Source organism: Salvelinus namaycush, chromosome 16 (assembly GCF_016432855.1).
Source record: "Salvelinus namaycush isolate Seneca chromosome 16, SaNama_1.0, whole genome shotgun sequence".
NCBI classification, from domain to species: Eukaryota; Metazoa; Chordata; class Actinopteri; order Salmoniformes; family Salmonidae; genus Salvelinus; species Salvelinus namaycush.
This window is the reverse complement of record NC_052322.1, coordinates 39,882,390-39,905,811: the sequence shown is the minus strand read 5'-3', so window position 1 is coordinate 39,905,811 and position 23,422 is coordinate 39,882,390. Positions and strand designations below refer to the sequence as shown.

The 23,422-nt window shown below is 42.3% G+C and overlaps 1 protein-coding gene across 1 annotated transcript in view; it reads left to right on the top strand.

Moving 5' to 3' along the window:
• Nucleotides 1-3,103: 3,103 nt before the first annotated feature.
• Nucleotides 3,104-23,422, top strand: part of plcg1 (phospholipase C, gamma 1) — a 45,765-nt gene continuing 25,446 nt past the window's right edge. The window contains exons 1-15 of the mRNA XM_039011233.1: nt 3,104-3,382; nt 4,076-4,369; nt 8,315-8,467; nt 8,599-8,692; nt 8,815-8,862; nt 14,023-14,107; nt 14,242-14,325; nt 14,549-14,571; nt 14,655-14,724; nt 14,918-15,019; nt 15,740-15,858; nt 16,391-16,476; nt 20,892-21,012; nt 21,196-21,364; nt 21,507-21,629. Of these exons, the coding sequence (XP_038867161.1) occupies nt 4,153-4,369; nt 8,315-8,467; nt 8,599-8,692; nt 8,815-8,862; nt 14,023-14,107; nt 14,242-14,325; nt 14,549-14,571; nt 14,655-14,724; nt 14,918-15,019; nt 15,740-15,858; nt 16,391-16,476; nt 20,892-21,012; nt 21,196-21,364; nt 21,507-21,629 (1,494 nt within the window). The 5' untranslated portion in view covers nt 3,104-3,382; nt 4,076-4,152. The remainder of the gene's footprint in view (nt 3,383-4,075; nt 4,370-8,314; nt 8,468-8,598; nt 8,693-8,814; nt 8,863-14,022; nt 14,108-14,241; nt 14,326-14,548; nt 14,572-14,654; nt 14,725-14,917; nt 15,020-15,739; nt 15,859-16,390; nt 16,477-20,891; nt 21,013-21,195; nt 21,365-21,506; nt 21,630-23,422) is intronic.

Here is a 23,422-nt window from a genome sequence, read left to right as displayed (position 1 = left end):
CTCAATGATCTTATGTCCTTTGGGAGAGAGGGGGGAGGTAACAGGGTTGCGTGCTGTGCTGTTGTGTGTTGTGTTGGCTCTACAGTTTCTGTCTGTGCTGTGTATTCCTGCTGTGGTGACCTGTCCTGTTTATGGGTCTATGTGTACACTCAGTTTAGAAAGAAAAGTGAAATGAAATCACAACTCAACACATGACATTGTCATCTTTATGAAACTGAAACTTATTTGCGGTACCTCCTGAGACCACAGGAGGGCTCTGCTATGAAAACAGGTCAAAACTCCCCACACAATGACAAAAGTAGTCTTGTAACAATTGCCATTGTATGACTTGATAAAGATTAGACAAAGAGTGGATGTGTGAACATGTTTGTAGTTAGATGTTTTGTGGTGAGTTTCAGGGAACTCTATGGGTGTCATAGGAATGTGACTTTGGCTTTCAGCAAGAACACTAATTATTTATGTACTTGAAATGACTGTAAATGGGATGAGGTGCACCAAGGACAATGTTGGATTACATTTAGTCAAAGAGCACTAGGCCTATAGCCTAGAGAAGGGCTCTGCAACACTGTTCCTGGAGAGCTATCATCTTGTAGGTTTTCACCCTAACCCTGTTCCTGGAGAGCTACCCTCCTCTACAGGAGGGCTCTGCAACACTGTTCCTGGAGAGCTATCATCTTGTAGGTTTTCACTCCAACCCTGTTCCTGGAGAGCTACCCTCCTCTACAGGAGGGCTCTGCAACACTGTTCCTCGAGACCTATCATCTTGTAGGTTTTCACTCCAACCCTGTTCCTGGAGAGCTACCCTCCTGTAGGTTTTCACTCCAACCCTGTTCCTGGAGTCTACCCTCCTGTAGGTTTTCACTCCAACCCTGTTCCTGGAGAGCTACAAACCTGTAGGTTTTCACTCCAACCCTGTTCCTGGAGAGCTACCCTCCTGTAGGTTTTCACTCCAACCCTGTTCCTGGAGAGCTACCATCCTGTAGGTTTTCACTCCAATCCTTTTCCTGGAGAGCTACCCTCCTGTAGGTTTTCACTCCAACCCTGTTCCTGGAGAGATACCGTCCTGTAGGTTTTCACTCCAACCCTGTTCCTGGAGAGCTACCATCCTGTAGGTTTTCACTCCAATCATTTTCCCGGAGAGCTACCCTCCTGTAGGTTTTCGCGCCCACCCTAATCTAGCACACCTGATTCTAATCATAAACTTGTTGATAAACTGAATCAGGTTAGTCACAACTGGGGTTGGATTGAAAACCTACAGGAGGGTAGCTCTCCTGGAACAGGGTTGGAGAGCCCTGGACTAAAGTGTAATAAATCACACATGACTATATTGCGTAAAAACACTCAGAATATGCCATATTCAGGCTTGTAGGCTACTTTTTTTCAGCAGGTTTGTGAGTTTGTATGCAAATGCAAATGCCTCATAATGCCACTGGTTGGCAATGTATTGCACAAGTACAGAGCCTTCAGAAAGTTTTCACACCCCTTGCCCCTTTCCACATGGGATGTAAATGGGATGTGTTACAGCCTGAATTCAAAATGGATCAAATCTTTTTTTCCCCCTCACCCATCTACACACAATACCCCATAATGACAAAGTGAAAACATGTTTTTAGACATTTTAGCAAATGTATTGAAAATGAAATGCAGAAATATCTCATTTACATAAGTATTCACACCCCTGAGTCAATACAAGAGCTTTGCACACATGGATTGTACAATATTTTCAAATTATTCTTCAAGCTCTGTCAAGTTGGTTGTTGATCATTGCTAGATAGCCATTTTCAAGTCTTGTCATAGATTTTCAGGACAATTTAAGCCACTTATGAAAATCTTGGTAATCAACTCCAGTGTATATTTGGCCTTGCGTTTTAGGTTACTGTCCTGCTGAAAGGTGAATGCTTCTCCCAGTGTCTGTTGGAAAGCAGACTGAACCAGGTTTTCCTCTAGGATTGTGCTTAGCTCTATTCTGTTAATTTTTATTCTTTAAAAAAACTCCCTAGTCCTTGCCAATGCCAGCCATACCCATAACATGATGCAGCCACCACTCTATTGAAAATATAAAGTGTAGTTCTCAGCGATGTGTTGTGTTGGATTTGCAAACATAATGCTTTGTATTCAGGACATAAAGTTCATTTCTTTGCCACATTTTTTTGCAGTTTTACTTTAGTGCCTTATTGCAAACAGGATGCATGTTTTGGAATATTTGTATTCTGTTTATTCTGTCATTTACGTTAGTATTGTAGAGTAACTACAATGTTGTTGTGCCATCCTCAGTTTTGTCCTATCACAGCCATCACTCTGTAACTGTTTTAAAGTCACCATTGGTCTCATGGTGAAATCCCTGACTGGTTTTCTTCCTCTCCGGCAACTGAGTTAGGAAGGACCCCTTTATCTTTATAGTGAGTAGGTGTATTGATACACCATCCAAAGTGTAATAATAACTTCACCATGCTAAAATAGATATTCAAAGTCTGCTTTTCACCCATCTAGGAATAGGTGCCCTTCTTTGCAAGGCATTGAAAAACCTCCCTGGTCTTTGTGTTTGAATCTGTTTGAAATTCACTGCTCAACTAAGGGACCTTACATATAATTGTATGTGTGGGGTACAGAGATGAGGTCGTCATTCAACAACAAAAAACACTATTATTGCACACCGAGTGAGTCCATGCAACTTATGCGACTGTTTACTCCTGAACTTATTTAGGCTTGGCATAACAAAGGGGTTGAATACTTACTGACTCAATACATTTTATGAGTTTGTAAAATAATTAGCAAACAACAAACAAACTAAATGTCTAAATACATAATTCCACTTTGACTAGGCAGGCCAGTGACACAAAATCTCAATTTAATCCATTTTAAATTCAGGCTGTAACAACAAAATGTGGAAAAAGTCAAGGGGTTTGAATACTATCTGACGGAACTTTTAGTTCTCACTGACACTGACCAAAGGCGCGCAATAATTAGCGATGGTTAGTTAGCCTAAGAGTAAACAGATAATTATGAAAACAAAGTAGACTGAGGGGTGGAAAAGTAAGTGCTGTATCTTTAAGAGGCCGATCTATCCGATGCTTTGTTGTACAGAGGGGTCGGATGGGGGAAGGGCCCGAGCCGTGCATGATACAGACACAACTTGCTTATGGCTCTCTCGGTCGATGGGGAACTGTGACAGGACGCAAAAGGAAAAGGGATCTTTCTCCTCACGACTGAAGCGTTCGTACACTGTCGGGACCACAATGATATAATCACAAAAAAGGGGAAGACGGGAGGACAGCCGAAGTTGGACCGGCGGAGATGAGCGGGGCCGTGATTGCGGCGATATACCGAGGTGTTGTTCTGCTATTGTTGCGCTGCTCGCGTGTTCCAGTTGGATTTTGAGACGGTAAGACGAAGGGTACTAGAAGGGTGACCTAAAATAAATGCTATGGCGATAGCTAACTGGGTTTGTCTGCGTTGAAATCAGCCATACTTCCTTGGCCGAACAACTGCCCACCACCCTCGCCTTTAGGAAAATGTAGCACGGAATTCCTTGCCTCGCAGTGTATCCGCTCTCTCTTTCGCAACGAATGTTATTTTGTATTGCTTGTTACAAAAAGAGCAGAATCTGGGCCCATGGAATTAAACTTTATGTGTAGCTTGGGAAGGAAACAGATTCCATTGAGCTAATAGGCCAGTTTCAGAGGGTTCAAATCCCATCTAATCTATTTAAATGTGCCGCGGATTACAGTTAAAACCTGTGGATTTCCATGTATTATCTTCGTGAGAAAAGTGTTCTAAAATTATGTAAATCGGTTTCTATATTCCCATACCTAGTGTGTGATCAGCTAGAGTTGATTGGTGCACGTCTGTCATTTTTTCAGTCCAGCACCTGTAGGCCTACTGCACAAAATATGTAGCATCATAGCGAAGACTATTGCACAACATATTACCCTAATAACATAGGTGTAGGCCTACACCTAAACTCACCTAGCCATATTTCTAACAGTAAGGCAATATGCAAGTTTGACAGACCTTAGCCAAATAGATTATCAACTCCAGAGAATAGGTTTTCATGGGTTTTCCCCCTCTTCTGTAGGTATCCCTGTCTATGTCTAGCCCTTGGCTGTGGAGATTGTTCTGAAAGGAAAAGGACAACAAACGGGGGAAGTGAACATGGCTGGGACCTCGGGCTTCTTTTCCAACGGACCCATTCCGTGGATTGAGAGTGACACCGAGATGAACAATCTTTACCGGGATCTGGAATTGGGGACCGTGTTGACTTTGTTTTACTCCAAAAAGTCCCAGCGACCTGAGAGAAGGACATTTCAGGTCAAACTTGAGACGAGGACAATTATCTGGACCCGAGGCACGGATAAAATAGAGGGAGAAAGTGAGTATGGCTCTCACTTTTGAAAATGTGTGCAATGCATAGGCTGCATGATATTCTGTTTCATCCAATGAATATAATTTAGGTCTATCTTTGTCAAAAAATTGGGTAACTGGTCACAACTGGTCGTCACTGTCGCACAGAATATGTTCTGACAGGAGAATATGACGCCGAACCGGTCTGTTTACCTGCTGTCATAAACAGGAATGTTTTTACAAAACAACAAAGCTGTGAGAGGCAGGAGTGTCACACAATAACAAAACACTTGCTATGTCATTTTGTCCAGTAGCTTGTGATTAGATGTGTGCAATTACGAAATTGTGTATTTGTTAGTACTATTATGAAGCAATTATGGGATTTGAAGGGTGTTCAATGTTCAGATAATGGAAAAACCATGTCACACGAGGCCAGAGCAAATCCAAAAAATCAGGCCTATAGCCTATTGAAACATCCTTATTTGGCCCCATTTGAACATGACCTACATATCTTTTTGTCCCAGTGTTAAATAAAGTGTAGAAACGCATGCTGGATAGAAGTGTCAAATTCATCACAGGCCCTGTGTGTTTTCGTGAAGGGAGCCTTGTGCGTGCGCCCCTCACTCAGAGCGGTCTCCCGGGTAGCAGGATGCCTCTCACACAGCTGTACTCTGCTCCGGATGCAGCCAAGGAGAAAGGAAAAAAAGGTTTAAACGACCCCCCCCCCCCCCCACCACCACCACCATGTACCTATGGTTGTCCTTTGTTTGCTTAAATCCATACTTAAAACAATATTTAAAAACTTAATCTTATTGCTACAACCAACGACAGACTGATTCACATGAGATTCAGTGTGCACAGCGCATAACATTTTATTAAAACTTAAGGATTTCAGGAAACAAATTAAGGCACGCAACAACAAACACAGGTAAACAGTTTGTATTCATAGCAACTTTAAGGAGTCGGAGGTTCATTTAGAAAAATGTAGTCTTTGCTCAACTCCGTGGAGGAGTTTCGGTACTTGACAACGTCATCATATGATATCCTACTCTTTGCGAGTGAGATGATATTGGCGAATGCGTCTCCTTAAAAATAGAATGGATAGTTTTTACTGGAAGTGTGGGATCATTTGGGAAAGAATTGGCGCCATTTTAGTCTTCCAACCTATCGATGACGGGGAGATCAGTGGGTCTCTCATCACCACTGACTCAGCATTTTTTATGCTTGCTGGTTGCCTCAGAGGAAATAATGATGATGTCCAATTACCTGCTGTAGGCCTATGTAGATCATTCTCCCTAGTAAATTATCAAATGTAATTTGAATTTAATACAAATCTAATTGTATTTGTCACGTCCCGAATACAACAGGTGTAGACTTTACCGTGAAATGCTTACTTACAGCCCTTTCCCAACAATGCAGAGTTAAAAAGTAAGAAAAGATTGGCAAAAAAGTAAATAACATTTACAAGGACTACCTGTACCTAGTCAATGTGTCAATACCTCCTTAGTGATTGGTGTGCTTTTGGTCCCCTGATAAACATTTGGCATATAATAAGTGATGTAGTATTCAAATTGTAACGGGTGAACAGCAGTTCACTTATTTGATGTACACTAACCTCACAGGAGTGAAGGACTGCACTAACGGACATAACTTTTTTGGTGGCTCAGTAACCTATCAAACCCTAACCCAGCCGCCTCACTGCTGCTTTCCCCGCCTACCCTTGACTGAATCTCAAGCGAAGACCACAGCTTAGGTCTAAGTGCACCGCGAAAATTCTAGACGGAACAGACAGAGACCCAAAATGTCAGTGTGGCCGAGACGGTCCTGTCCCAAACACACATCAAGCAGGTGACCCCCTCATCTCAAACACACCAGGCCTGGTGTGTGTGTGCCTTTATCTAACCACAGTCATAGCTTGCATCAACACACAAACATCAGGGGTTTGGTGTAGTGGTAGACAGTATGTCTTTATACTCTCAGCCAGCCAGGAACATGTAGTAAATAAGCCTACTTGACAAATCTAAACTCTTGTTTGAACAGGTGTTACTGGGATTTCTTAACATGGCACTTGTATGTTGTAAGACGTTCTGGTTTAGCTAGTGTCACTAAGACTGAAATCCCAGTGTTGGCAGAATGTAGTCCCAGCACTTGCACTCAGTGTGACCTGAGAATGTGGACAACATAGGTTCTCATTTGTGCCGACAATTATTCCCCCAGATATCTCCATGCCCTAGTTTAGTAAGCACAAATCAGTCCCAAGCCAGTGTGTAAACAAATCTGAAACCAAACCTGTTTTTTCTGAGTGAAGCTATTTTAGGGTTAGGGTAAGGATCATGCTTATTAGAATCCCACTATAGGAAAGAGGGTTTACTAGACATGGATAAAGGCGTTGATGAGGTGGCTACATCAGTGACTGCACACAACAGAATCCGAGACCCAGTAACTGCAGACATGCAGTGGTGGCTGGCCTGGTTCCATTCTGTGTGGACCATGAGCTTCCTTTTGAAAGTTATTGTAGCTGTCACATTGGATAAGATCTTCTGATAAATGTTGTGGTGAGATTCTGACGACAAACTCTTTTTTTTTTTTTGGTGGGAGATATTTTGAAATGCTGAAACCGTCTCAGATTTGAGAGAGAGGTGTGTGTGTGTTCCGGCAAAGGCACCTGCACGCCTCTGTGGAAACTGTCAGTCAGTATATGTAGGCCAATGGCATGCCTTGAACTAGGATTTTCCATCCTTTCAGTACACAAGTCTAATGAAAAAGGACAACCTCTGCAATACCACAGTCAAATATAGCCTACATCATGGGTGACTGTGCATGGGCCAATTAGTTTGTTCAAAGTTCAACAGCTCTGCTCTAATACTTCAAAACAAACTACACTTCAGTGTAGTTTGTTGTTATCCTCCCATGCTTTCATCCTCAAACGTGCATATTATCCCTAAAGTAAACACAGATAGTTGTGAGCCAATGAGAGAAAGGTTAATGGGGTAGAGGGAAGTAAAATGAAGAGCAGAGAGGGAGAGACGTGTCGGTATGTTAGTCAGGATGCCTCCTCTCCTCTCCCTGTGTAAGGTCACACCTCTGGCTAGCTCTTATTTCCTGGAGCTTCACAATAACTCTGCAAATATTTAGACTGACTTACATGTTCTCTCGAATATCAACCTGTCAGATTGACTTAGTCTCAACGGAAGTCTGCTGCATAGATGCATGTGATGCAAAGTAGATGTGTGTTTTGTGTGTGAGATTCTTCGAGATGTAAGAAGGTGGGTACATACGCACACACAGACACACAGACAGTGTAGGCGGCAGAGCAGCACAGGATGTGTGGTTTAGGGCAGGAAGAGGAGCAGGAGCAGAGCTATGAGAGACGTGTGTGTGTGTGAATATCTTATTGCCTAACTAACTGCACCAGGACAATCGGTGTACCTCAACACTGTCACTAACACAATCCCACTTTCCTACTGTCTGTAACTTCAACTCTCCATATGCTTCACAGCTCATTCTTCTGGCCAAATCAGAACTTGAGATGCACATTTATACAGTAACTAGATGTCTTGCACAAATCTCCCATTGACATGATTTATGACGAAGTTCAAGGTATGCACTGAAACATGCACTAAATTGGGCTATTCAGGTTTCTGTTCATTAGCTTTTGATCACCATCTGCAAGGCAAAGAAGGAAAGCTCTTGTTCTGTCTCCTCTGAGGCCCGGTCGGCCATTATAGTGAGCAGGTGTGTGTGTGTGTGTGGGTGGGTTGTGGTCCTCTGAAGGTCTGTCCCTTGGCCAGTCTGTTGCAACAGTGTGGCTGGACTAAAGAGCAGTGTCTTAATATGTCATGCATTTGTAACACTCTGCTCTGCTTGACAATGTGCAAACCAAATGTGATTGGTGGATACTGTTTAGCTAACCTTAACAGACTGTTTCATGTTGGAGTGACTTGGCTGACCCCTGTATCTGTCCCCCCTCCAGTTGATATCCGAGAGATAAAGGAGATCCGAGCGGGCCAGAAGTCTCGGGACTTTGAGCGCTATGTGGAGGACGCTACAGCACGACTAGACCAGGCTCACTGCTTCGTCATCCTACACGGCACTGAGTTCCGCCTCAAAGCACTCAGCCTAGCGGGTAAATACTAAATACACACCACAGTATTACCTCCAAAGCCTTCCGTTTTGTCAGGTAGAGACACACCCATACCATAATATGGAACTTGAATGTCAGGACGTTGACGCCTAACCCTTGACCCCTCTCCCCAGCAACGTCTGATGAGGAGATGACCATGTGGGTGAAGGGGCTGACCTGGCTGGTGGCAGACACACTCAAATCCCCCACCCCTCTACAGATAGAGAGGTACACCTTTATTCGGTTGGGTAGGCTGTGTGGGCATCACTTGATGGTACGTTGCAAATGGCTATCACAGCACTTTCGGTGTCGAAGACTCATTCTTCAATGTAACTCTTTTTTTCACCCAGGTGGTTACGGAAGCAGTTTTATGCGGTAGATCGCAACAGAGAAGACAAGTAAGTTAAATAAATCAGTGCTTTTAGACATGAACTAAATACAGTACCATCGGAAAGTATTCAGACCCCTTGACTTTTTCCACATTTTGTTATGTTACAACCTTATTCTATAATGGGTTTATTGTTTTTTTTACTCAGCAATCTACACACAATACCCCATAATGACAAAGTGAAACAGGTTTTTAGATTTATTTTCAAATGTATAAAAAATGTGAAACAGATACCTTTACACAAGTATTCAGACCCTTTGCTATGAGACTCGAAATTGAGCTCAGGTGTATCTTGTTTCCATTGATCATCCTTGAGATCCTTGATTGGAGTCCACCTGTGTTAAATTCAATTGACTGGACATGATTTGGACAGGTACACACCTGTCTATATAAGGTCTCACAGTTGACAGTGCACATCAGAGCAAAAACCAACCCATGAGATCAAAGGAATTGTTCGTAGAGCTCCGAAACAAGATTGTGTCAAGGCACAGGTCTGGGGAAGGGTACCAAAACAATTCTGCAGCATTGAAGGTCCCCAAGAACACATTGGCCTCCATTATTCTTAAATGGAAGAAGTTTGGAACCACAAAGACTCTTCCTAGAGCTGGCCACCTGGCCAAACTGGGCAATCGGGGAGAAGGATCTTGGTCAGGGAGGCCAAAAGGCACCTAAAGACTCTCAGACTCACTCATGCTGCCAAACATACCCTCGTAAAACTGACCATCCTACCGATCCTCGACTTCGGCGATGTCATTTACAAAATAGCCTCCAATACCCTACTCAATAAATTGGATGCAGTCTATCACAGTGCCATCCGTTTTGTCACCAAAGCCCCATACACTACCCACCACTGCGACCTGTACGCTCTCGTTGGCTGGCCCTCGCTTCATACTCGTCGCCAAACCCACTGGCTCCAGGTCATCTACAAGACCCTGCTAGGTAAAGTCCCCCCTCAGCTCGCTGGTCACCATAGCAGCACCCACCTGTAGCACGCGCTCCAGCAGGTATATCTCTCTGGTCACCCCCAAAGCCAATTCCTCCTTTGGCTGCCTCTCCTTCCAGTTCTCTGCTGCCAATGACTGGAATGAACTACAAAAATCTCAAACTGGAAACACTTATCTCCCTCACTAGCTTTAAGCACCAGCTGTCAGAGCAGCTCACAGATTACTGCACCTGTACATAGCCCATCTATAATTTAGCCCAAACAACTACCTCTTCCCCTACTGTATTTATTTATTTATTTTGCTCCTTTGCACCCCATTATTTCTATCTCTACTTTGCACATTCTTCCACTGCAAATCTACCATTCCAGTGTTTTACTTGCTATATTGTATTTACCTCGCCACCATGGCCTTTTTTTGCCTTTACCTCCCTTATCTCACCTCATTTGCTCACATTGTATATAGACTTATTTTTCTACTGTATTATTGACTGTATGTTTGTTAAACTCCATGTGTAACTCTGTGTTGTATGTGTCGAACTGCTTTGCTTTATCTTGGCCAGGTCGCAATTGTAAATGAGAACTTGTTCTCAACTTACCTACCTGGTTAAATAAAGGTGAAATAAATAAATAAAAGACCATGAGAAACAAGATTCTCTGGTCTGATGAAACCAAGAATGGGAGAATCTCCCCAAATGCAGGTGTGCCAAGTTTGTAGCATCATACCCAAGAAGACTCTAGGCTGTAATTGCTGCCAAAGGTGTTTCAACAAAGTACTGAGTAAAGGGTCTGAATACTTATGTAAATATATATATTTTTTTAAATAAATGAGCAGAAATGTCTAAACCTGTTTTTGCTTTGTCATTATAGGGTATTCAAATCACATTGTATTAGTCACATGCGGCGAATACAACAGATGTAGACCTTACAGTGAAATGCTTACTTACGAGCCCCTAACTAACAATGCAGTTTAAAAAAATAGAGATAAGAGCTAAAAGTAAAAAGTAATTAAAGAGCAGCAGTAAAATAACAATAGTGAGACTATATGCAGGGGGGTACCGATACATAGTCAATGTGCGAGGACACCGGTTGGTTGAGGTAGTATGTATATGTAGGTAGTGCTATGCATAGTTACTTTAATAAATGACAACAGAGTAGCAGTGGTGTGGAGAGGGGGCAATGCAAATAGTCTGGGTAGCCATTTGACTAGCTGTTCAGGAGTCTTATGGCTTGGGGGTAGAAGCTGTTTAGAAGCCTCTTGGACCTAGACTTGGCCCATGCCAAATCTTTTCAGTCTCCTGAGGGGGAATAGGTTTTGTCGTGGCCTATTCACGACTGTCTTGGTGTGCTTGGACCATGTTAGTTTGTTGGTGATGTGGACACCAAGGAACTTGAAGCTCTCAACCTGCTCCACTGTAGCCCTGTTGATGAGAATGGGGTGTGCTTGGTCCTCTTTTTCCGTAGTCAACAATCATCTCCTTTGTCTTGATCACATTGAGGGAGAGGTTGTTGTCCTGGCACCACACGGTCAGGTCTCTGACCTCCTCCCTATAGGCTGTCTCGTCGTTGTCGGTGATCAGGAATGAGCACACTGTTGTGTCATTGGCAAACTTTAATGATGGTGTTGGAGTCGTGCCTGGCCGTGCAGTCATGAGTGTACAGGAGGGGACGAGCACGCACCCCTGAGGGGCCCCTGTATTGAGGATCAGCGTGGTAGATGTTGTTACCTACCCTCACCACCTGGGGGTGGCACGTCAGGAAGTCCAGGATCCAGTTGCAGAGGGAGGTGTTTAGTCCCAGGGTCCTTATCTTATTGATGAGCTTTGAGGGCACTGGTGTTGAACGCTGAGCTGTAGTCAATGAATAACATTCTGACATAGGTGTTCCTTTTGTCCAGGTGGGAAAGGGCAGTGTGGAGTGCAGTAGAGAGTGCATCATCTGTGGATCTGTTGGGGTGGTTTGCAAATTGGAGTGGGTCTAGGGTTTCTGGGATGAAACCAGCCTTTCAAAGCACTTCATGGCTACAGATGTGAGTGCTACGGGTCGGTAGTCATTTAGCCAGGATACCTTAGTGTTCTTGGGCACAGGCACTATGGTGGCCAGCTTAAACCATGTTGGTATTGCAGACTCAGACAGGGAGAGGTTGAAAATGTCAGTGAAGACACTTGCCAGTTGGTCAGCGCATGCTCGCAGTACACGTCCTGGTAATCCGTCTGGCCCTGCGGCCTTGTGAATGTTGACCTGTTTTTAAGGTATTACTCACATCTGCTGCGTAGAGCGTGATCACACAGTCTTCCGGAACAGCTGGTGCTCTCATGCATGTTTCAGTTTTATTTGCCTCAAAGCGAGCATAGAAGTAGTTTAGCTCGTCTGGTTGGCTTGTGTCACTGGGCAGCTCTCGGCTGTGCTTTCCTTTGTAGCCTGTAAGGGTTTGCAAGCCATGCTACATCTGACGAGCGTCAGGGCCGGGTGTAGTACAATCTTAGTCCTGTATTGACGCTTTGCCTGTTTGATGGTTTGTCGGAGTGCATAGCGGGATTTCTTATAAGCTTCCGGGTTAGAGTCCCGCTTCTTGAAAGCGGCAGCTCTAGCCTTTAGCTCAGTGCAGATGCTGCCTGTAATCCATGACTTCTGGTTGGGGTATGTACGTAGGGTCACTGTGGGGACGACGTCATCGATGCACTTATTGATGAAGCCAATGACTGATGTGGTGTTCTCCTCAATGCCATCGGAGGAATCCCGGAACATATTCCAGTCTGTGCTAGCAAAACGTTCCTGTAGCTTAGCATCTGCTTCACCTGACCACTTTTTTATTAATCAAATTTTTGCTTGTAAGCAGGAATCAGGAGAATAGAATTATGGTCTAATTTGCCAATTGGAGGGCGAGGTAGAGCTTTGTATGCGTCTCTGTATGTGGAGTATAAGTGGTCCAGAGTTCTGTTTCCTCTGGTTGCACATTTAACATGCTGATAGAAATTTGGTAAAACGTATTTAAGTTTCCCTGCATTAAGGTCCCCGGCTACTAGGAGCGCCGCCTCTGGGTGAGCGTTTTCTTGTTTGCTTATGGCAGAATATAGCTCATTCAATGCTGTCTTAGTGCCAGCCTCTGACTGTGGTGGTATGTAAACTGCTATGAAGAATACAGATAACCTGTAGACAACACTACCTACCGAGAGAGTTTATCATGAGATACTCTACCTCAGGCGAGCAATAGCGCAAGACTTCCTTAGATATCGTGCACCAGCTGTTATTTACAAAAATACATAGTCCGCCGCTCCTTGTGTGTATTGTGTGTAGATTGATGAAAAACAACAATTTAATACATTTTAGAATACGGCTGTAACCTAACAAAATGTAGATTAAGTCAAGGGGTCTGAATACTTTCTAAAGGCACTGTAAATTATTGAAAAAGCATTGCATCAGCTTGGAGATAATGGAGAGCAATAATGCTTTTCTTTCGGAGACTTGGTACATTTGGGTTAGTGTATTATCAATAATTTAGACCAGTATGACTAGCCACCTGCTGTAGCAAATAGCAATATAGGCCAGCCAGAGGCATTTTGGACAGACTAGGGATGAAAGTAAAACCATACAATGCATGCGGAAAGTATTATTTTTCCACATTTTGTTACGTTACAGCTTTATTCTAAAATTGATAAAATAGTTATTCTTTCTCATCCATCTACACAATAACCCATAATGACAAAACAAAGAGGTTTTTAGAAATGTTTGCAATTTTAAAAAATAAGGTGTGTCTGTTTTCATTTGTAATAAATGTGCAACATTTTCTAAACCTGTTTTCGCTTTGTCATTATGGGGTATTGTGTGTAGATTGTTGAGGAAATGTTTTGATTTAATCCGTTTTAGAATAAGGATGTAACGTAACAAAATGTGGAAAAAGGGAAGGGGTCTGAATACTTTCCAAATAACTGTATGCACAACTAGGGAATGAGCACAGCTTAATAGTTTTTGAAGAAGCTTCCCACCAGCTCCGGCTGGTGTGTGTACGTGATGTGGAGGTGTGAAGGAACTAACCTTTCAGCCACAGACCTGCACAGCTTCCTGGTGTGTGTGTGAGTGAGTGAGCACCCCCCCCCCCCCCCTCCCCTCCCCCATTCAGAAGAAGCTTCCTTTAAGTAGTCCTGAGGTGAAGTCACTACATGGCACTCTTCCAGAAGTGTGTATGTGTGCGCATCTTCATTTGTGTGTTTGGCGTTGTGTGTATTTTAGGATATCCTGTAAGGATCTGAAGAGCATGCTGTGCCAGGTTAACTACAGGGTCCCCAACATGAAGTTCCTCAGAGAGAAACTTCCGGTAACATCCTCACACATCACATTTCCCTAATACCCCCCCCCCCCCCCCCCCCCCTTCCCCCCAGTGTGTGTGTTTCCAGTGTCATCCTAACCCTGTGGCAACATTGCCCCCTCTCCTCTCACTCTTTCTCTCAGGACTCGGAGTTGAGGAATGGAGACGTGTCCTTTAGCCAGTTTTCCCAGCTCTATCGCAGCCTGATGTTTGACGCCCAGAAAGCTGTAAGTCATCTTCAGCCTTCTATCCTAATCTTCTCTCTCACCCCCTCTCTCTGTCTGTCTGCTTCTCAAATGGCTCCCGAATCAAGAGGCCAGTTAAAACCCACAGATTCTATGGGAGGAACCATTAGGCCCAGCAGGCAGGCAGACAGACTGGAGCTGTGTTGTCATACTGAAACGACAAGGTTTATTGTGTTTAATAATTTTCTTTACGTTTGTCTTTCAGATGGAGATTCCTTTTCTACAGAGGTAGATACTCACACATCCAAGCCGCCTGAGCATCATGTTATACTGTAGATGTGAGTTGTGTAACACCGCTCTCCCTCTGTCAGGTTCATTGAGAGACCAGAGCAGAAGATCTTACTAGAAGACTTCAAGACTTTCCTTCTGGAGGCCCAGAAGGTATACTGGATGATATAGCATTATCATCTACCTAAGTTTCTAGGGATTCAGTACAACACAACGCTTGACTTGTCATACACTTTAGTAACTAGTTCTTTTGTAAATGTGTTACGTGTTGATACACAAGGAAATCAAATTACCTGAATAACATATTTGTGCAACAATGTGTTGTGTGTGTTGTGTGTGTTCGTAGGAGCTGTGGGCCACCGACAACAATAAGGTGCAGGAGTTTATGTTTGGGTACCTGAAGGACCCACTGAGGGAGGTGGAACAACCCTTCTTCCACCAAGATGAGGTACCTTCTCACTCTTAACCTCGTCCCCTAGTCTCTGAAATCCCAGACCTAGAGAACATTGTTAACAACCCGTCTGCCTAGGGAAACTAATCACACCCCCCTCTCTCTCTCACTCCTAGGCAATAAAATAAATAAAAATGCCACTATGATTAATCTTTCATGTTACACAGTGGTGAGAGTATATCCAACAGACATTGCTCATCCTAATATTTATATATTTCTTAATTCCATTACTTTACTTTTAGATTAGTGTGTATTGTTGTGAATTGTTAGATATTACTGCACTGTTGGAGCTAGGAACACAAGCATTTTACTACACCCGCAATAACATCTGCTAAATATGTATATGTGACCAATAAAATTTGATTTGACATTTCTCCCAGGTTTCACATTATATAACTTAATTTGGAATATAACACCCACATCTTGCTGGTGACCTGAATGTGCCTGAGTTCTGTGGAACGGAGACATTATTAGTTATTGTCAAACCACGTGACTTGTCTGAAATGTCTGACAAAGGAAGTGCCTCTAGTGTCAACCTACAGGATGGTACACTTCATATGTTTTGGCCTGTGATTAGTAGAAAACTCTGACTTTCAGTTGAACACAATCACAAAGGGTGCCTGGTTTTCGCATGGTAGTGCTCTTCATTGGACTGTTTCTTTGCATTCATCAGAACCCCAATATTGATTGCGTGTCTCCCCTCCCCCCTCGGTCTAGTTCCTGACGTACCTATTTTCCAAAGAGAACACCGTCTGGGACTCAGCCCTGGACCAGGTGTGTCCTGAAGACATGAACAACCCCCTGTCTCATTACTGGATATCCTCATCTCATAACACGTAAGAACAGAGGGAGTGGGCGAGGGAGCAGAATCGATTACTGTATTTGAAATCAGTGTTGTATTAATGCTGGCTTCACATGAATGGTAAGAGAGAAAGCATAGTTTCCCAGACATTTTTCCCTAGTCCAAGGGGATTTGTGTCCTACAGTTCTGATGTATATCAGATTAAATTGGTATTATCTAACAATTATTTTTTAACAATGAGAACTGGGCTTTGATTGTGTAGGAAAATGTCATTTTCCTCCCATTGAAAACATGGTGAGAAGAGGTTAATGTGATAACCTTTTGTGTTGGCTGTGAAACAATACTCCTGGAAGTGAGGAATGAAAACCTCCATGTTGCTTTGATAAAGTCTGAATTGCCTGGCTAAGTGAGAAAGGGGTGTTTACGCTAACCAACAAAGACAGAAATACCTTTTTGATTCTGTATTCAATGTTTCACTACTGCCATGGAAGGGGATGTGAAGAACACAGGATGAAGGGAAAGGAGGCTTCTGTGGATTATCTGATGTCGTGTGTGTGTGTTTGTAGCTACCTGACAGGTGACCAGTTTTCTAGTGAGTCGTCCCTGGAAGCGTACGCACGCTGTCTGAGGATGGGCTGCCGCTGCATCGAGTGTGAGTTTATTATATACACACACCCCTAACTCTGCTCTCTCCATAACCCACTGTCTTTCAGACCTAAAGCAACTCTTCTCCACAATATATGCATGACTGCATGACAAACACACCTCGTATACTGTATCCCTACAGGCTGCACTGGCAGTGAGGGAACACTGTTCAGACCGCTTTCTAAAGGATCTGACTATTTTTAGAGATAGTCGTACCGCACTGCTGCTCCATTCAGAAAGGCACATATGACACTTTAATATTTCATCTTGATTTAAACCAGGAAGTCCCTTTTTTTATGTGTGTTATATACATACACACACACACACAGTGCCTTCAGAAAGTATTCACACATCTTGACTTTTTCCACATTTTGTTGTTACAGCCTGAATTTAAAATGGATTAAATTGAGATGTTGTCACTGGCCTACACAATACCCCATAATGTCAAAGTGGAATTATTTTTTTAACAAATTAAATGAAAACATGAAATGTCTTGGGTCAGTAAGCCACTTTATGGCAAGCCTAAATAAGTTCAAAGTAAAAAATCTGCTTAACATGTCACAAAATAAGTTACATGGACTCACTCTGTGTGCAATAATAGTGTTTAACATGATTTTTGAATGACTACCTCATCTCTAACTTACATATTCAATTATCGGTACGGTCCCTTTGTCGAACATTGAATTTCCTAATGCCTCGCAAAGAAGGGCACCTTTTGGTAGATGAGTAAAAATTTAAAAAGCAGACATTGAATATCCCTTTGAGCATGGCAAAGTTCTTTAATGACACTTTGGATGGTGTATCAATACACCCAGTCACTACAAAGATACAGTCATCCTTCTTAACTCAGTTGCCGGAGAGGAAGGAAACTGCTCAGGGATTTCACCAAGAGGCCAATGGTGACTTTAAAACAGTTACATGGCTGTGATGGGAGAAACCTGAGGATGGCTAAACATTGTAGTTACTCCACAATACTAATGTAAATGAAAGGGTGAAAAGGAGGCCTGTACAGAATAAAAATATTACAAAACATGCATCCTGTTTGCAATAAGGCACTAAAGTACAACAGAAGAGAATATATATATTTTTTTTAAAGTGAGAAAAAAGAACTTTGTTTGGGGCAAACACATCACTGAGTACCACTCTTCATATTTTCATGCATAAGGTAGTGGCTGCATTATGTTATGGGTATGCTTGTCATTGGAAAGGACTAGGGATTTTTATAATTTTTTGCATAAAAAGAAACTGAATAGAGTTAATCACCGGCAAAATCCTAGAGGAAACCTGGTTCGGTCTGTTTTCCAACTGTCCTGGTGAAAGGTGAATTTTCTCCCAGTGTCTAACTTAAACACAAGTTTACATACACTAAGTTGACTGTGCCTTTTAAATGGCTTTAGAAGCTTCTGATAGGCTAATTGACATAATTTGAGTCAATTGGAGGTGTACTGTGGATGTATTTCAAGGCCTACCTTCAAACTCAGTGCCTCTTTGCTTGACATCATGGGAAAATCAAAAGAAATCAGCCAAGACCTCATAAAAAAATTGTAGACCTCCAGAAGTCTGGTTCATCCTTGGGAGCAATTTCCAAATGCTTGAAGGTACCACATTCATCTGTACAAACAATAGTTTGCAAGTATAAACACCATGGGACCACGTAGCCGTTTATAGCACTAAAGGAGACGCGTTGTCTCCTAGAGATGAACGTACTTTGGTGCGAAAAGTCCCAGAACAACAACAAAGGACCTTGTGAAGATGCTGGAAGAAACGGGTACAAAAGTATCAATATCCACAGTAAAACGAGTCCTATATCAACATAACCTGAAAGGCCGCTCAGCAAGGAAGAAGCCACTGCTCCAAAACCGCCATAAAAAAGCCAGACTATGGTTTGCAACTGCACATGTGGACAAAGATTGTGCTTTTTGGAGAAATGTCCTCTGGTCTGATGAAACAAAAATAGAACTGTTTGGCTATAATGACCATCGTTATGTTTGGAGGAAAAGGAGGATGCTTGCAAGCTGAAGAACACCATCCCAACTGTGAAGCATGGGGGTTGCAGCATCATGTTGTGGGGGTGCTTTGCTGCAAGAGGGTCTGGTGCACTTCACAAGATAGATGGCGTCATGGGGAAGGAAAATGATATGGATATATTGAAGCACCATCTCAAACATCAGTCAGGAAGTTAAAGCTTGGTTGCAAATGGGTCTTCCAAATGGACAATGACACCAAGCATACTTCCAAAGTTGTGGCAAAATGGCTTAAGGACAACAATGTCAAGGTATTGGAGTGACCATCACAAAGCCCTGACCTCAAACCAATATTACATTTGTGGGCAGAACTGAAAAAGCGTGTGTGAGCAAGGAGGCCTAGAAACCTGACTCAGTTACACCAGCTCTGTCAGGAGGAATGGGCCAACATTCCCCCAACTTATTGTGGGAAGCTTGTGGAAGGCTACTTGAAACGTTTGACCCAAGTTAAACAATTTAAAGGCAATGCTACCAAATACTAATTGAGTGTATGTAAACTTCTGACCCACTGGGAATGTGATGAAAGAAATAATAGCTGAAATAAATCATTCTCTCTACTATTATTCTGACGTTTCACATTCTTAAAATAAAGTGGGGATCCTAACTGACCTAAGACAGGGAATTTTTACTTGGATTAAATGTCAGGAATTGTGAAACACCTTAGTCAAATACATTTAGACTCAGTTTATGTAAAATTCTGACTCCAACTGTACATGCATACATATACAGTACCAGTCAAAAGTTTGTTCACACTTACTCTTTCAAGGGTTTCTCTTTATTTTTACTATTTTCTACATTGTATAATAATAGTGAAGATATCAAAACTATGAAATAACACATGGAATCATGTAGTAACCAAAAAAGTGTTAAACAAAAATTTGAGAATGCAAAGTAGCCAGCCTTTGCCTTGATGACAGCTTTGCACACTCTTGGTATTCTCTCAACCAGCTTCATGAGGTAGTCACCTGGAATGCATTTCAATTAACAAGTGTGCCTTGTTAATTTGCGGAATTTCTTTCTTCCTTAATGCGTTTGAGCCAATCAGTTATTTGTGACAAGGTAGGGGTGGTATAGAGAAGATAGCCCTATTTGGTAAAAGAGCAAGTCCATATTATGGCAAGAACAGCTCAAATAAGCAAAGAGAGGTGACAGTCCATTACTTTAAGACATGAAGGTCAGTCAAATGCAGAAAATTTCAAGAAAAGTTTCTTTGTTTCTTTGAGTGCAGTCGCAAAACCCATCAAGCGCTATGATGAAACCAGCTCTCATGAGGTCCGCCACAGGAAAGGAAGACCCAGAGTTACCTCTGCTGCAGAGGATAAGTTCATTAGAAGCTGGTTGAGAGAATGCAAAGTGTGCAAAGCTGTTAAGGCAAAGATTGGTTACTTTTTGAATAATCAAATATATTTTGATTTAACACTTTTTTTGGTTACATGATTACATGTGTTCATAGTTTTGATGTCTTCACTATTATTATACAATGTAGAGAATAGTACAAATAAAGAAAAACCCTTGAATGAGTAGGTGTCCAAACCTTTGGATGTGTGTGTGTGTGATAGATGGATAGATAGGTGAGTTGCCTACCAAGAAGACAGTGAATGTTCCTGAGCGACCAAGTTTTACTTAAATCTGCTTGAAAATCTATTTCAATACTTGGAAAAGCGGTGTAGCAATGATCAACAACCAACTTGACAGAGCTTGAATAATTTTTCTAATAATAATGGGCAATTATTGTACAATCCAGGTGTGCAAACCTCAGACGTACCCAGAAAGACTCATAGCTGTAATTGCTGCAAAAGGTGACAATTTCCCCTTTTTAATTTTTTTTTTTTTTTTTTTTACCTGTATTGACTCAGGTTGTGAATACTTATGTAAATAAGGTATTTCATTTTCAATAATTTGCTAAAAACAGGTTTTCACTTCGTTATTATGGGGTATTGTTTAGCTGGCTGAGAAAAATTTAAAGAAGCTATTTAATCAATTTGGAATTCCGGCTGTACCACCACAAAATGTGGAATAAGTCAAGTGGTATGAATACTTTCTGAGGGCACTGGATGCTGTCCTTCCTCTCTTTGTCATTGAATAAATTATTTTCAATCACATTTTTTGATCGTTTATCTTTAATTTTGAGTCTGGTTGTGGAGGCCTAGTCTAAGCATACTACACATACAAACCATGGCCAATGGAGAATCTCCACTAACAGTAGTGTGCTTATCCTGGGATTCTGTAGCTGCCCTTGTAAATGAGAATAGACAAACTATAGTTTGTGTACTCAACAGGTTAACTAGCGTGGTTAAAGCCTACTACTCCCTACTTACCCTTTTAAGACACCCACTCACCAAATATGCAGACCAGACATCTCTACTATGCCATTAAAAAAGTTTGTGTGTGTTGGCAGTGGACTGCTGGGATGGTCCAGATGGAATGCCTGTCATCTACCATGGACACACCCTCACCACCAAGATCAAGTTCTGTGATGTCCTGGCGACCATCAAGGAACACGCCTTTGTGACGTCTGAGTGAGTCTCCATGTGCTCACAGTCTTTGTGTTTTGTATGCTTGAGTGATACTCAGTAATCTACTACCCTCTAAAGAGAACATGAAATTAAATGAGAAGTTCACAAGGGGGGGGGGGGCTTTCCACCACGCCTTTGTCGTGCTGTTGACCTCTGACCCCTCTCCCCCTCTTACTCCTTCCCCAGCTACCCCATCATCCTGTCCATAGAGGATCATTGCAGCATTGTCCAGCAGAGGAACATGGCTACCTACTTTAAGAAGGTCTTTGGAGAAATGCTGCTTACCAAGGCTGTGGACATCTCCGCCGACGGACTGCCCTCACCCAATCAGCTTAAGAGGAAGATCCTCATCAAGGTCAGAGATCATAGGGTCATGTGGATTTGGAATTAAGATGTTTGTGTTGTCATTTTAATGTACTTGTGGATCAGAACATCTGCTAAATGACTGTATAAACCAACTGCAGTCTCTTCACTCTTCCTCTCCCTGTCTTGTGCAGCATAAGAAGCTAGCAGAGGGCAGTGCCTATGAGGAGGTGTCCACCTCCACTCCCTACTCTGAGAATGACATCAGCAACTCCATCAAGAATGGCATTCTCTTCCTGGAGGACCCCATCAACCATGTGAGAGCTTTTTTTTCTATTTATCTACAGTGAGCTAGTGGAAAGCCTTCTAGTGGAAAGCCTTCCCAGAAGAGTGGAGGCTGTTATGGAAGCAAAGGGGGGACCAACCCCATATTAATAAGGACAATGTCTGCACCCTGGTGGAAATCTAACTAGCATAATAAAATAAGCATAGTAAAATCTCCATGAATGTCACTTTAAGCTAGAGATCAGTTTTTTGTTTACGTGTCAATCCACCGCATCTGCCTATGTCGCACTTCCGCAGCTGAGGTGAAAGGTGACAGAGCTAGAGCAGTGTTTGTCAGACCATGAGACATCCCAAAAATCGGTCTTCTCACAAAATCATCTGTAGCGTCCGACTGGTTTGGCCTACAAAACTATTATGACCCCTCTATGGAAAGATGACTCTCGCGAACAGTGTTTTGCTCTACGACCTCCACAAGTGTCAAGAGACTCATCTGACGTTGGTACAGCTGATCTGCCAACTTCTGTCTGTAGCGTCCAAACCTTTTGGGTTACACACTCTCACGAACATGTACATGTTGGATATTTTGCTCTAGGATGCCCAAGACTCATCTCAAGGTCCCCCGGTACCAGTTGAAAAAATGTATGGAAGTACACTACCGTTCAAAAGTTTGGGGTCACTTAGAAATGTCTTTATTTTTTATTTTTAAGAAAAGCAAATTTTGCAATTGTTAGCACAGCTTGCTTTCTTTAGACTAGTTGAGTATCTGGAGCATCAGCATTTGTGGGTTTGATTACAGGCTCAAAATGTCCTCTTGCTCAGTTGTGTACTGGGACCTCCCACTCCTCTTCCTATTCTGGTTAGAGCCAGTTTTTACTGTTTGGGCTGTTCTGTGAAGGGAGTAGTACACAGCGTTGTACCAAATCTTCAGTTTCTCGTATGAAATAGCCTTAATTTCTCAGAACAAGAATAGACTGACGAGTTTCAGAAGAAAGTTCTTTGTTTCAGGCCATTTTGAGCCTGTAATCGAACCCACAAATGCTGATGCTCCAGATACTCAACTAGTCTAAAAAAGGCCAGTGTAATTGCATCTTTAATCAGGACAACCTTTTTCAGCTGTGCTAACAACTGCAAAAGGGTTTTCTAATGCTAGCCTTTTTAAAATGATAAACTTGGATTAGCTAACACAACACATTGGAACACAGGAGTGGTTGCTGCTAATGGGCCTCTGTTTTAACCTTTTATTTAACTGCGCAAGTCAGTTAAGAATAAATTCTTATTTACAATGATGGCCTACCGGGGAACAGTGGGTTGTTAGCACAGCTGGCTTTGTTCAGGGGCAGAAGGACAGATTTGTACCTTGTCAGCTCGGGGATTCGATCCAGCAACCTTTCGGTTACTGGCCCAACGCTCTAACCACTAGGCTACCTGCCGCCCTTAAATAGATATTCCATAAATAATCTGCTGTTTCCAGCTACAATAGTCATTTACAACATTAACGATGTCTACACTGTATTTCTGATCAATTTGATATTTTAATGGACAAAGAATTTGCTTTTCTTTCAATGACAAGGGAATTTCTAAGTGACCCCAAACTTTTGAACAGTAGTGTATATATGGAGACTGTTTAATACCAAAAAATATGTGGTTGAATACATGTAAAATAAATAAATAAATAAATAAATAAAGAATTTGATATAGGAGAGACACTTCAGCACAAACTTCCTTTTTGATATTTTTTGGGAACTATCTGTTCCATGTAGTGAATCTGGTTTTCAATGTGTTCATTTTTTTTTGATACTTCAGGGGATCTTGAACTCCAATAGCT